Source organism: Neltuma alba, unplaced genomic scaffold (assembly GCF_004799145.2).
Source record: "Neltuma alba isolate B1F8T4 unplaced genomic scaffold, ASM479914v2 tig00011406_pilon, whole genome shotgun sequence".
Taxonomy (NCBI): Eukaryota; Viridiplantae; Streptophyta; class Magnoliopsida; order Fabales; family Fabaceae; genus Neltuma; species Neltuma alba.
Genome location: NW_021636093.1, coordinates 3,491 through 17,631, shown reverse-complemented (window position 1 = coordinate 17,631; position 14,141 = coordinate 3,491). Strand labels below are relative to the sequence as shown.

The following is a 14,141-nucleotide window of genomic DNA, read 5'->3' as shown; positions in this document are numbered from 1 at the left end:
TCATTTATTATAGTGTAGATAATTTTTTTTTGAAAGATGTACATATTAAATAGGGGTAAAGCTGAAAAGTTGTTATGTTTTAATAAAAAGTTAATATATTTTAAGGTTTTTCTTGATCCGTATAAAATATGCTGGAAGTGCCTTATAAATAAAACTTGAAGAGTAGATTATTTTGTAGCCCTTCCAAGTGGGTAAAATGGCACAGATTTCCGTTTGAAGACCAAATGAGGGTCATAAATAAGTAGGGAAAAAAACATGACTTTTCTAACTTTTCAGGTGGCCAATCATTAAAGGTTGGTACTGGTACTTCGGCAACATGCTACCAAAGCTCCAGTGGCCAACTACTGGAGGCTGGCACCAAAGCTCCGACAGCAGAAAACCAACCAAGAGTATTGAGCTGGCAATCTTTAAAAAGGGAGAAAATAGTGAAGAGCATTTGTACCATTTTGAAAGATTTAAAAATTCTAAAATAGTGCAAGGGATTTTATTTAGAATTTTGAAATTCACTAATTTTTAGGATATTTTATAGTCTTTTTTCCTATATTATTTCATGGAGGGAAAATTTTATTAAAAATTTACTGAGACTGTCTTTGCCTAAGCTTGTAGCTAGGTTGCTGGAGGCTTGTTTTTGTTGAGATGAGTTTTGGCAATAAGAGCAATCTCAGCCAAAACTTGTGAGTTGATGAGAGAAGCAACAGGCGCATCCTCCTCGTTGAACTCATACTCCATTGTTGATTTGACAGAGCTTGAATTTTTTCCTTTCTCTATCACTTCTAATCGAACCCTAAACGCAGAAAACCCTAACTCCAAGTATCCTCCTTCCACTATCTCTACTTCTTTGATCCGTCTGTCGTTGTCTATCTTTGTGAATTTCTCTTTGTAGCCTGCCGGTCCTTCAAAACCTGATATCCAACTCAAAAAAGAAACGGAGATCAATTATAATACATGAATGTTCACTTAATTTGTAGAGAGCATGAAATATCATTGCCACCAAAATATGTAAAATCTTAAAATGATAGTGTGAAATTAATTACATACATAATTCCAATGAGATCTATAGGAAACAAATTTTTGTGAAATGACCTAAGTGCCCTCATGTTAAAAAATCCTTCTACCACCCGCTGCCAATCCCTACTGACCAATGACTGGATAATTTTTGGGGTTGGGATAGTCAAAGGTGGGATATGATTCCCCAACTTTTGGTTTCTAAATGTTTAAGTTATGTTATTATTAGGCCACTAAAAAGGTGTTTGAGTAAGAACAAAACTATGATTTCAGAAGTACTTTTACGGTATACGAAGTAAATATGTAGAGGAGTTTGTCTCGATTTACAGAAAAGTACTTCTGAAAAGTGATTATGGAGTGTTCCAAACACCCCCTAAAGCCAACCAAGTTTTTCAACGTAGATGGAATTACTACTTCGCTCTAAGGATTAACAACGTAAGTGTGTGTGTGTGTGTGAAATCACAACACCACATTAATCAATGACAACTATTCCTCCTGTCCTTAATATAAGACCCAATTGTTGAGTTAATTTTAGTCCTAAATATAGGACCCATTTCTCATATTTATTAATTTTCTCTAAATTACCCCTGTGGATACTTCCTCAAACATAATCAAGTAGAAGAGGAATATGGGGTATTAAGAAAGATGATTATGGTATTTTAGGAAAAACGTGTCACATTTCTTATAATTAACTAACTTATTTAACTTTCTTAATCTAATCAAATTAGTTAAATGAGTATTATATTAAGGACTGAAGGAGTATTATCTTTGGCTTTTAGAATTGTTACCAATGAAGTGACCTCATTTTGTATAACTAAAGTTGTTATTTGTTAATGTGAAGTAGTTATGATTATTTCATATGATTAAAGTCATTTCTTAGTGATTTAGTGTCATTGATTTACCAACACTTTATTATACTCTGAATTTTGAGATGGTAGTTGTCATTTTATATAAGGAAAGTTGTTGATCGCTCATAAATTATCTATAGCAGCCCCCTACATTCAAAAATTAAATAGTAATTTTTCTTCTATTATTATGTATTTAATCTGGCACTCATATATATACACATGAACATAATTCTTAACATGATTTCTTTTTTCAATTTATCAAAATTTTAACTATCACTTCGACTCCCTTCCATTCAATATAATTATAAACTCCTTTAATTTATAAAATTCATAGGATTAAGATACATCCATTATTTTGAGGTATTTTTCCAATAACATCCATTATCTTAAACTAATTTTTAATACAATTTAGTACTTTAAAATATTTTTTCGATAGTATTTAGTATCTTAATGTAATGTTTAGTGTAATTTTACCTTTCAAATAGTTTTCTCAGTACCAAGAGGCACGACAATGAATAATCAAATTATTTTTCGATTGTTTGTCACTAAAACCGATCACTCTTAATAGTGAATACATCAAAAATGTTCTAAGGCGAATATTCAATCATCTCAGTGGTAGCAAATACTAACGTCTGATAATTTTTGATTTTTTGCTGAAATATTTTTCAAAATTCTAGTATAATAATCTCAGCAATAATGTTTGAAAAGTTACTTTGTTTTTTAAAAATATATTGGCAGAACATTTATTTTCCAATAATTATTTCTCCTTTTCATATATACTCTTATTTTCATGAAAATAGGACAAAAGTATCACGTCATATTAGGAGGCTATAATTAGCTAAACATACGATACTATAGGGGTGTTTACAGGACAGGACGACATCGGGATGGGTGGTGAACAGGGACAGGACCGGACTCCGTCCCGTCCCGTCCCGTCCCTCTTTTTTTTTCCCCCCTTCGGTTTTGGACCTTATTCAATTTTTTTATTGGGCTTGTGACTTTGTTTCTTTGATTTTTTTTGGGCCTTGAAAGTCTAGATCATAATTTAATTTGGGCCTTTGAATGACATATTGACTTTTAAATGTGACAAAAAGGCCTCTAGGTCACATATTATTGCTTCGAAAATAAAAATTAATTAGACTGTAAGCATCTCCTGCATGTCCCTGCGTGAAGTAGAGTTGGCGTGGGGAGAGACACAGTGAGAATTAATAAGTCAGCTCGAGGATCCCTCGTATGCTATCAGGTCTCTCAAATACAAGAAAATTAGTTGCAGGAGCATGGGAGTCTTATAATTTTGACAGATTGGGAGATTGCATAAGGAGAGCACCCTTCTTACCTCGGTGATTGAAAAGGTAGGGATCAAGAGTTGAAGGCTAAGTAGACTCGAAGAAGAAGGAAGAGGGTGGGAGGGAGACCGGAACGTGACAATGAGGCGCTGGCCCAAGAAAATTAATCGGTGATCTCGTCGGGAGAGTGAGCACGAGCTGGTGATAGACAATGACGAGAGTAGTTGGAGTCGCATGGCACGAGATGCCAAGATGAGAGGGAGATCTGTAGGAGTAGAAGCCATCACTCAAGAGCTCTGAATGGTATTAGAAATTAGGGCAAGGGAGTGGTCTTCGTCAAATTATCAAAATATTTGCAAATTTTTTTTAAAAAAATTATATACCGCGGGACGGGACAACCTTGTCTTGTGTCTCATCCCGTCCCGAAAATTTTTGTCTTGTCTCATCCCGTCCTAGAATCATTAGGACCTATTGGGATGGGACAATTTGAACTACGACACTATATGGAGTAGCTATTGTGGACTTATTTCAAATTATCAAGAGATAAAAAAAGTGTTTGGGTAGAAACCAAATCATAGTTTTATAAATGATTTCATGGTATATGAAGTAACTAAATAAAGAAGTTTATTTCAATTTATGAAAAAATATTTTTAAAAAGCATTTTTGGGATGTTTCAAACACCCAAAAACATGTTTCGAGTTAACTAATTGAAGATAGACAAAAAAATTTCATAATCTCAAGCACAAACTAGCATGAAGTACAATAAATTTTTGATAATTTCCACCAAATTAAAACATAAATAATAATATTTGTTAATCTCAAACGTGCACGCCAAGATATGCCATGCATTTGATGATGTCATATATTTTGGGGGTGAAATCCTCAGTTTATTACATCGATAGTATTGACGCTGCCCCTAACATGTTTTTGGCAATAGCAAGTGACCTAAGGTATGCATGTAAATATGGTTTCTTATGAACCAAAAGCTTCGGGGTTTGGTAACATTAAATACGCTGATATAGAATAATGATACAGGTAAATACTTTAAACGTCAACGAATACTTTCAGACAATTTGTTAGGGAGAGAAAAAAATATATAAAGTGAATCTAATAAAATGCTTTTATACTTCATTATCAGTTCCCTGTGTCTTCTTGCCCCAAAACAGTTCTCATTCTCTCTGTCTATTTCTCTTAGTTTATGGCAAGAGAACTTATATTTGATGGTGATGATAAAACACAAAATGAAATATATTCACCAAAAGTTATTTTAACAACACTTCCAGTTCCTCCATCACCTTCAACAAGCTCCACCTTCAGAAACACATCCGGCATTCTAGCCAAAAAAAAAAAAAAGAAAGAAAGAAGAAGAATCCGGCATTTCTTACTCGACAAATTCTCGAAATCACAAGGTGCCAAAGAGAAACCATGCCTCACTCGCCAGCCGACATGCCATGCGGAAGAGATACCATGCCTCACTTGCCGGTAGGCCAAGGTCGAGCTCGTGCTCAACACTACCAGCCATTAGTACTTTTTTTTTTTTCCGTTGGCATCTTGTATCCTGAGTCAGGCCATCTTTTATGCGCAATAACAGGTTCAGACTAATCCGGATCGAGGAATGACAAGAACCATTAAGGTTGGCATCTCTAACTCCTGAGATGGGGCATTTTTAGGTCTCGAACCCAAGACTCGTGGTTAAGCTAGAACAGTCCCATCTAGTTGATCTAATCGTCGGGGTTACATCAGTACCTTCTTCTCCACCAAATATAAATGCTTCTGTTGTTTTCGATGAGTGGCATTTTTCCAAGTTGTGTGGTTTATATGCTCACAACAAAAAGAATCACGCGAGGATAAGTCTTGCAAGGTACCTAGCACAATTATAATTTGTGTGGTCACAATATGCCTCGCTAAGATTTTTCCCCCCCAAAATTTGTAGTCCAGCTTATTTGTTACTCTCAAGCATGTGTGGATGTGCGTAGGAAATTTTATTTTCTAACCGTACACAAGTTGTTTATAAAAACAAAAATAAATTGCACTGATTTCTAGGTCTTGAGAAAATTAGGAAAAGCTCTCTAATTAAAAAGTTTATTTATGAGGAGGATTTGATAAATTTTTACATGCAAAAACTACTAGTTCTCTACCGATTTTATATACACAGATTATTGGTACTTGACCTTCTTACCAATAAAATTTTTAATGGGGTGTTCCCCAATTTCCCCTCTTTTAAACTAATAATATTATTAAAATCTCCAACAATCATGAAATTGTTGAAAATATGAGCTAGAGCATTTGGAACCATTATCCGGATCGAGGGATGACATGTGTGACACCTCTTTTATTACCATATTATCCATTAATTGGAACTATTATAATCCATTTCCCATAGCTTAAGAATGAGAAATTTCAAAGTTTAAATTTCTTCCAATTCGGTTTGTTCGTACACTATTCACTTGATTTTAGATCAACTTTGAAAATTCATAACTAATTCTAGAAAAATTAAAATGAGGTGATTCCAATTTTCACGTGAAGCTTGCTAAGAGTTCTTCAAGGGAAAAATACTCATTGGCCTTAATTCCATCGGAAACAGCACCAGAGAATTTGACAATGTGCACTGTTCATATGATAAATTTTTAAATTTCTAGTATTTTAGCTCCACTTTGAAAGGGCATAACTCTTAGCACAAAACTCTAAATTTAATGGTTTATCACTTTTTTTAAAGCTAAAAATGATATCTATAAGCATGCCAAGTTTCAAATCCAGATTCATCTTATTGCTCAAAATCACATTGGTCAAACTTTACTCTCAAAAAGTCAACCTTTATCTTTTTTTCATACCATTCTTACTTTTTCTTTTCCTTTTCCTTTCATCTAGCTTTCCTAATCATATGACACATACTTAATCATGATTCCTTAACCAATTACTCACATGTAAGGCACCCTTATCACTGATACAACAATTCGATATAATTTCATACATACACATAATAATGTATATAATTACGTAGTATTATTTCAATAATAATAAACTTCCTCCTCTTCCAAGTGAATCCCTTTTCTTTCTCCTTGCTCTTAGTGACACCACCTGGGATTCCTATGACTGTTTATATATTGAGGGGAGTGAGATTTCATTGAAATCTCAGTAGCAATGAATTACAATCGTCATGTAAATCAAGCAAGTATAATGTGACACGTTATAAACTTCAAACATCCTCAAGTCACATAAAATCATATTTCGCATCATACCAAAAGAGGAACATCAACAATTTCATATTGACATATTTTTATGTATTTAGCCAAAGCACAAACAAATGTCATAAAGTCAACCATTATCACCACATAAATTCTTCAATTCAAGCAATCAACATAATCATATTAAACAAACAAGATAAACAATCAAATTATAATTCAATGCTACTTTTTATCACTTGATTAATTTGATCTCCTCAAGGGACAATGATCCTCCTTAATTCCCCCTCACAAAGCCTATTAAATCAAGCATAAGCATAGGCCACATTAATAGCCAAACCACTTAAACATAATACTTTTTCTTTAACTTAACATTTCCACCTTTTTTCTTGGATTTTTAACAAAATAATTCCTCCTTAAAAATCAATAACTTCATGACTCATTTTTACACAATTTTTCATGAGGAATTCAAATATGGAATCAGATTTTTGAAAATCAAACTTCTTCCCCATGAATTCCTCTTGGCCGAATAGGGGGTTTTAAGCTTCTAAAATTTCTATTTTTGATTCCAATGATTTTACACACTTCTCTTTAGTATATCCCTACACAAAAACATATTTTAAACCCATTGGAATCATCAAATCAATACAAAACAAACTCTTCCAGCAAGAACACCCCTTGGCCGAAATGTGTATTTTCTTTCAAAAACCATTCCATATACCACTTAAACAAGCTTATTCCACTTGATATTTAAGGTTTCTATCCTTCCCTAAACCTTTCATGATTAGACCGAAATGGGGCAGCATCTAGCCTTAGAATTTCAAGCCAAAACTCTAACTAAACTAGCTTGAAATTTAGGGATCAGAGGGTTTAAGCATACCTTGATATTTTCTTGATGTAAGTTGAATGATTCCTTATCCAAAACCTCCACAAATTCAGTCTCCCTTGATCAAAAATGAAAATGGTAGCACCTCCCCTCTTTTTCCCAATTTTTCCAACATTTTCTTATATTTTAGGAAGAGATATTTATAGAAAAACCAAGCTGCCTTTCCCCTCTGATTTTTGGACATCCAAAATGGCTGAAATAAGGTGAGTTGGCAGCCATTAAATGCCTCATAGCTTCAGATCTAGCTGAAATAAGGTGAGTTGGCAGCCATTAAATGCCTCATAGCTTCAGATCTATCCATGCATCCAAGCTCTAGATTATTTCAACAATTATCTCCTAATTTTGCATTTTATTTAATTAAAAATAGAGCTGCCCAGAAGCTGCACAAAATTGGGATTGAATTAGGCCTAATTTGGGCCCCACAAATGGTTTAGGATGGCCCAAAAATATGGCCCACAATCGAAATCAAAATTCCAAACCATTCTGAAACTTTATCAGTTACTATTCACTATCAACATTCCAAAATTTTTCTAGACCTCCAAAAATTCATTTCTCTCTATGATAATTCAAATTTTAATATGAGAACATGATTTGTAAATTTTCAGAATTTTTAGCCACCTCTAGGTATCTATTTTGAATTTTTCCCGATTAGGCCTCTATCGGTGTTACTGCGGGAAAATAAATTCCCTAAAATTAATTCATGGACTTTCAAGGCCTAAAACCAATTTTAGAAATTCAAATAAATATTTAGATAATTTGTCCATTTTTTTCCAAAATTATTGAGGCCTTTAACTAATTAAAATAATTATTTTCTTCTGATTTTCTAATATTTTCCCGAAAACCTCCGTTCACGGGAAATTCCATAATAATTTATTTTCACCATAATTTCACCTTTCAGGCATCAACCAAATTTCTAAAACCTCTAACTTATACTTTTACCATTTTTTGAGAATTTTCTAGAATTCTTCTCCAAACTTCCCATTTTGTCCTTCATAAACTAATAATTACGAAAATGGTAGCCCGGATCTTATCGGGGTTTTATCTCAAAAGTTATTTTGTCTCCCAGTCTAGTTTCTACATTGGCCCTTATTCCAATTTTTAACTTTCTATGTCAGGTAAAATTTCTCGGGATATAACAACAGGAATCATTAAGGTTGGCGTCCCTGGCCTCTAAGATGGGACATTTTTAGGTCTCGAATTCAAAACTCGTGGTTAAGCTAAAACAGTTCCAGCCAGCTGATCTAATAATCAGGGTTACATCAGTACCTTCTTTTCCACCAAATATAAATGCTTCTGTTGTTTTCGATGAGTGGGAGTTTTCCAAGTTGTGTGGTTTATATGCTCACAACAACAAAAATCACGCGAGGATAAGTCTTGTAAGGTCCTAGCACAGTTCTAATTTGTGTGGTCACAATATGCCTCGCTAAGATTTTTCCCCTCCCAAAATTTGTAGCCCAGTTTATTTGTTACTCTCAAGCATATGTGTGGATGTGCGTAGGAAATTTTATTTTCTAACCGTACACAAGTTGTTTATGAAAACAAAAATAAATTGCACTGATTTCTAGGTCTTGAGAAAATTCGGAAAAGCTCTCTAATTAAAAAGTGTATTTATGAGGAGGATTTGATAAATTTTTACATGCAAAAACTACTAGTTCTCTACCGATTTTTGGTACTTGACCTTCTTACCAATAAAATTATTGGTACATACACAGATTATTGGTACTTGACCTTCTTACCAATAAAATTTTTAATGGGGTGTTCCCCAATTTCCCCTCTTTTAAACTAATAATATTATTAAAATCTCCCACAATCATGAAATTTTTGAAAATATGAGCCAGAGCAGATTTTTTTTTTAATAACGCAAAATCATTCACTGCTTGATAGGATTATTTTTTATAAAATATCACATCACCAGTTTGTCGAAATGTATCACAAAAACACACATAAAATATCAAATCACATGTTTTAATTAAATGGCAAGCCGAATAATTCAAGTCAAATCACAAAAACACACAATAATTTCGGATAATTTTACGTGCCGACACACAAAAAACAAGTGCACACACTATGATTATTTTGCTACATAGAATCCATCCATAGATATAAGGATAATAATATTTTTAGTTCCCAAAATTTGATCTCATTTTAATTAGATTTTTTGAAATTTGAAACCAGTGATTTTGATCCTTGAATCAAAGTTTTAGAGACAAAAGAAAAATACTATTTCAGGGATAAAAAAAATCTTTAGAAGGATCAAAATAAAGTCAAATTTTTGGATTAAAACCAAAATGACATCAAATTTTAAAAACTAAAATGATATTAACCCATAAATATGTGTAAAAAAAAGTTAATTAAAGCTACACATGTATTGAATTCAAATCTCATAAGATAAAGGAAGTTTTATCCTAAATACACACACATGTAGTTTATTTTGGTGGATCTGCAAGTTTGTTTCTGTTGAGATGTTGTTTGGCAACTTGAGCAATGTTGGCCAGAGCTTGAATGGCATTGGAAGCAATAGAGCCATTCTCAGAAGCCTCTTGCTTGAGTTCATACTCAACTGTTGATTTCACAGTGCTTGAATCTTTACCTTTCTCCATTATGTGGAAGCGACCCCTAAACAGAGTAAACCCTAATTCCAAATATCCTCCTTCAATTACCTCAATTTCCTTTATTCGGTTCTCATTGTCAACCTTTGTGAACTTCTCTTTGTAACAGGTTGGCCCCAGTGTACCTATTTAATCTCACACCGTCAAAGGAATTGCAATTATTAGTAAACAGTTTTAAAAAATTATACATTTTCTTTACAATTATATGATATCTAAGATTGTTGCATTATATTTGAGTATTGTGATCTAATTTTATCAATAAAAATTTATTTATTAATAAGGTGGAATCAAGTCAATTTCACTTAACTATTATTGGTTCATATAAGACTTGTTGACTAATTTAGGGAGGAGATTAAAGAAGCTAAATAAATTACTTTAATGTATTTTTATTTATAGTTTTTCTTCAAACTAATTTGCTTGGTTTACAAATTAATACTCCTCTTATCCTTAATGTAGAAGTTAATTAAAGAGTTAATATTAGTTCTATATGTAAGACTTATTTCATATGTCTATCAATTTTTTTTAAAATTAACCCTATTAATATTATCGTAACAACAATCAAGTAGAAGAGAGAGAGAAAGATTTAAGAAAGATATTTAGGGTATTTTAGAAAAAATATATCATATTAATAAATTTAATTATTATTTTTAATCTACTCAAATTAGTTAATTAGGTCTTACATTAAAGACTAAAAAAGTATATAATAATCTAATAAGACACATAAATATTTTAAATTGGACATGTAACATATGTTATAATTAAGTAATTTATTTAACTTTTTTAATATTTTCAAATTAAATAACTGTATCTTATATTAAAGATTAAAGGCAGCGAGATAACATTTTGGATAAAAGTTGGCCCTAATGTACCCTGCATAATATTTTTCTAGCTATAAATTATAAAATCTTGATGAATGTAATTAGATTTTCTTTTGAAACAACAACAATGAGAGCATGTTGCTATTAAATATTACAAAGATTAATACTACCTCATGTTCCTAAAATAATAACTAATTGGAGGTTGAATTCGAGTATTCATATAAGACTTTAATCTTCAGTGTCCTTCATATTTACTATTGTCTCTGTTAGTTGCATGTGTTTTGCTTCAAGCAATGTTAAATGATTTGACAGGGTATGTTTGGGAAAACCAACACAACATAAGTTTAAGAAATAACTAATTTAACTAATTTTCTTAACCTATTCAAATTACCAGGTACGAATGTCAATTTGAGGACAGTTCCAATTCCTCCATCTCCTTCAACAAGCTCCACCTTCTGAAACAAACTTGGCATCTCTTTCTCAAAAAATTCTCCGAGTCGCAGCGTGCCAAAAAGGTCCCACGCCTCGCTCGCCGGCACGCCCAACTCAAGCTCATGCTCAAGATGCCCAGCAGCCATCTCAGACCAACAAGACTTCTAAACACAGTGCGTAGCTTGATCTGCAGAATATGAAGTATATGTTGTGTTTCTGTTGAGTTGCTTCTGAGTTGTGTGGTTTATATGATCACAATGAGGTTCATGTGGGGACAAATTAAATGTCTCTGGCTTTACAATTTGTGGTCACAATGACTCCCTTTGATGTAAGAAGTCTACACAGCACTCAACTTCATTTGATTTTTTCTTTCCTCTATCTTTCCTTTTGTGAAGTGCGCACCATGTGGATGTAGTGAATTGGAAGAATATTATTTGCGGAAAATAAATCAAATTAAGTCAGAATTTTTATTTTATTAAAATTATATATTTTTTAATTTTTTTGAAATACTACTATATTAACATAATCTTTAATAGATAAATAAATAATATTATTTTAATTAATAATATTTACAATTCTAAAAGGGAGCATGACAGAAAAAGAACCTAAAAATTGTATAATCTCAAATAAGAAATTCCTACAAAAAATTGTTAATTTATTGTTATTTGCAAGTCAAGTATATTTAAAACCTGTTAAAATGTAGGAAACAAACTTGATTTAAAATTTAGTCATTTTCAGGTTTCTTTTCTATCACTTTTCCTTTATAAAATGTATTATGTGGTGGTTTGGTTGGATTCACACTTAAAAATTACTTGTACGGTTTACAGGATAAAATTACTTTTATATATTTATCTCATACATAGTAAAATTATTTAAAATAAGCTATAGAAAGCCCATGAAAGGGGTATATATAAATGTTTAATTTTATTCTTAACTTATTATTATATTGACTTTGTCTTCATGAGGTATAATATATATTAATTAGGATAAAATTAAAAACTTGTTAAATTTTAAATGAGAGTTAATGAAATTTAAGATTTTTCTTAATTTGTATGAAATATGTTGAAAGTGACTTATAAATAGATCTAGATTAGTATATTTATTATCACAATCAAACATACTCATATCAACCACAACTAGCATGTCCATATCACTCACGGTCAGCACACTCATATCCACGAGCAGCGTAATATATATATATATATATATATATATATATGTAATTTAATACAATTGAAACCTGATTTATTTGCAAAAGAAAAAATATAGAGATTTATATAATATTCTTGATAAAAATTAGTCTTAAGTTCAAAGTAACTTGAGAATACTCTAAACTATTAAAAAAAAAAAAAAAAGGCCACCAATTTAAACATGGAATACTAATCTCATCATTAGTTGGGTTGATCGGCTAGCTTGTTTTTGTTGAGATAAGCTTTGGCCATTTGAGTAATGCCTGCTAGGGATTGAATTGCGTTAGAAGCAATAGGCGCATTGGCCAAAGCATCTTCCCTGAGTTCATATTCAACTGTTGATTTGATGATGCTCGATTCTTCTCCTTTCTCTATCACATGGAAACGAATTCTAAACACAGTAAACCCTAATTCCAAGTATCCTCCTTCTGCTACCTCAGTTTCTTTGATTCGATCCTCATTATTTATCTTTGTGAACTTCTCTTTGTAAAATGATGGCCCTGGCGTACCTAATCAATCGAACTCATGTCACCCAAATAACTCAATGCAATTAATATTAGGATAAGGATAACTTTGAAAAAGGCACAAAAATATCCATCAAATATACTACCTCTAGTCCTTAATATAATAATTTGTTTGACTTTTATTTTAATCCTAAATATAAGATCCCAATCCACTTTGTCTCTCATATTTATTTATTTATTTCTAAGGCAGTTTCTATAATAATAACAGTTCTAGTCAATTTACTTGATTAGCAAGCATATTTTGAAAAGACAATATATATTTAGTATAAATAACTAACTTAATTAGTTTTCTTAATTTACTCAAATTAGTCAACTAGCTCTTATATTAAGGATCGGATGTAGTATATATGCATATCCAATTCAAGACCTCCTACTCGAACTGGTCTAAGCGCGGTAAAGTTTCTAAAAACTAGTTTTAAGTTTAAATTTTGTAGTAAGATTACCTAAATGACTTTAATTTGAAATTCAAATGATAACAACAATCTAAATAATTTCAAGAAAAAAATTCTTGCTGAATATCAATGGCGGCAAGAATAGTTTAACAAGTATAACAAGAACCTTAACTTGTTAAATGGCAACTAATTATTTCACAAAGCGCAATTAGGTCATTTCACAACAAAACTTAATTCCGGTAGAATAAAATCGAGTGAGATACTTACCAGGTACAAACGTCAATTTGAGGATGGTTCCAACTCCTCCATCACCTTCAACAAGTTCCACCTTCTGAAACAAACTTGGCATCTCTTTCTCAACAAGTTCTGCGATCCGGATCGTGCCGAAGAGATCCCACGCCGTGCTTGCCGGCACGTCGAGCTCTAGCTCATGCTCAAGTTTCCCAGACATGTTCTCCCTTTGATTTTCTGCACTCAATAGCTTCTTCTAATCCAAAATGGGTGCGTATTCTGAGTCTTTTGTGATTTATATGCTCGTAATGAACGATAAATAGCGACAAATCTTAGGAATTGCTAATCACAATGCCCCCTTAAGATTCCCGGAATATGCTGTACAAACCAATCTTTATTTGTTTTCTTTCTTCTTCTTTTTTTCCTTCTAATTATGTTGTCAAGTAGTGTGTGGACGTACATGAAATGGGAATAACAGTAATAACAACAAAAACAACAATAACAATAATACTCCTCTGGTCCTATTTATAGGATAGAGAAAGAATATATTTTTTAGTCCTATTGATGAGGCATTGAGAAATTTTTTTTGCATGGATGTACAATTTTACCTTTATTTATTATTGTGTTGATTTTATTTAAATGAGATATAATGCATACTACCTCCGGTGCTTAATATAATAGCTCATTTGATTTTTATTAATTCTAAACATAAGATTCCAATGTTAAGGACCGGAGCTA

At 32.1% G+C, this 14,141-nt stretch overlaps 3 protein-coding genes across 3 annotated transcripts; all 3 read right to left on the bottom strand.

Annotated features, from left to right (window-relative positions):
* Window positions 1-606: 606 nt before the first annotated feature.
* LOC114712986 (S-norcoclaurine synthase 2-like) lies at window positions 607-4,897 on the bottom strand. Its single transcript, XM_028897560.1, has 3 exons — window positions 4,546-4,897; window positions 4,396-4,472; window positions 607-902 (listed from the first exon to the last, which is right to left on the bottom strand). The coding sequence occupies exons 1-3, from the start codon at window positions 4,659-4,661 to the stop codon at window positions 607-609; spliced, it is 489 nt and encodes a 162-aa protein (XP_028753393.1). The 5' UTR covers window positions 4,662-4,897.
* A 4,259-nt stretch (window positions 4,898-9,156) lies between these two features.
* LOC114712972 (S-norcoclaurine synthase-like) lies at window positions 9,157-13,511 on the bottom strand. Its single transcript, XM_028897539.1, has 3 exons — window positions 13,485-13,511; window positions 11,026-11,215; window positions 9,157-9,941 (listed from the first exon to the last, which is right to left on the bottom strand). Exons 2-3 carry the CDS (start codon window positions 11,210-11,212, stop codon window positions 9,634-9,636), a joined length of 495 nt encoding a protein of 164 aa, XP_028753372.1. The 5' UTR covers window positions 11,213-11,215; window positions 13,485-13,511; the 3' UTR covers window positions 9,157-9,633.
* Window positions 12,332-13,664, bottom strand: LOC114712973 (S-norcoclaurine synthase-like). Its single transcript, XM_028897541.1, has 2 exons — window positions 13,440-13,664; window positions 12,332-12,765 (listed from the first exon to the last, which is right to left on the bottom strand). Exons 1-2 carry the CDS (start codon window positions 13,621-13,623, stop codon window positions 12,458-12,460), a joined length of 492 nt encoding a protein of 163 aa, XP_028753374.1. The 5' UTR covers window positions 13,624-13,664; the 3' UTR covers window positions 12,332-12,457.
* Window positions 13,665-14,141: the final 477 nt, after the last annotated feature.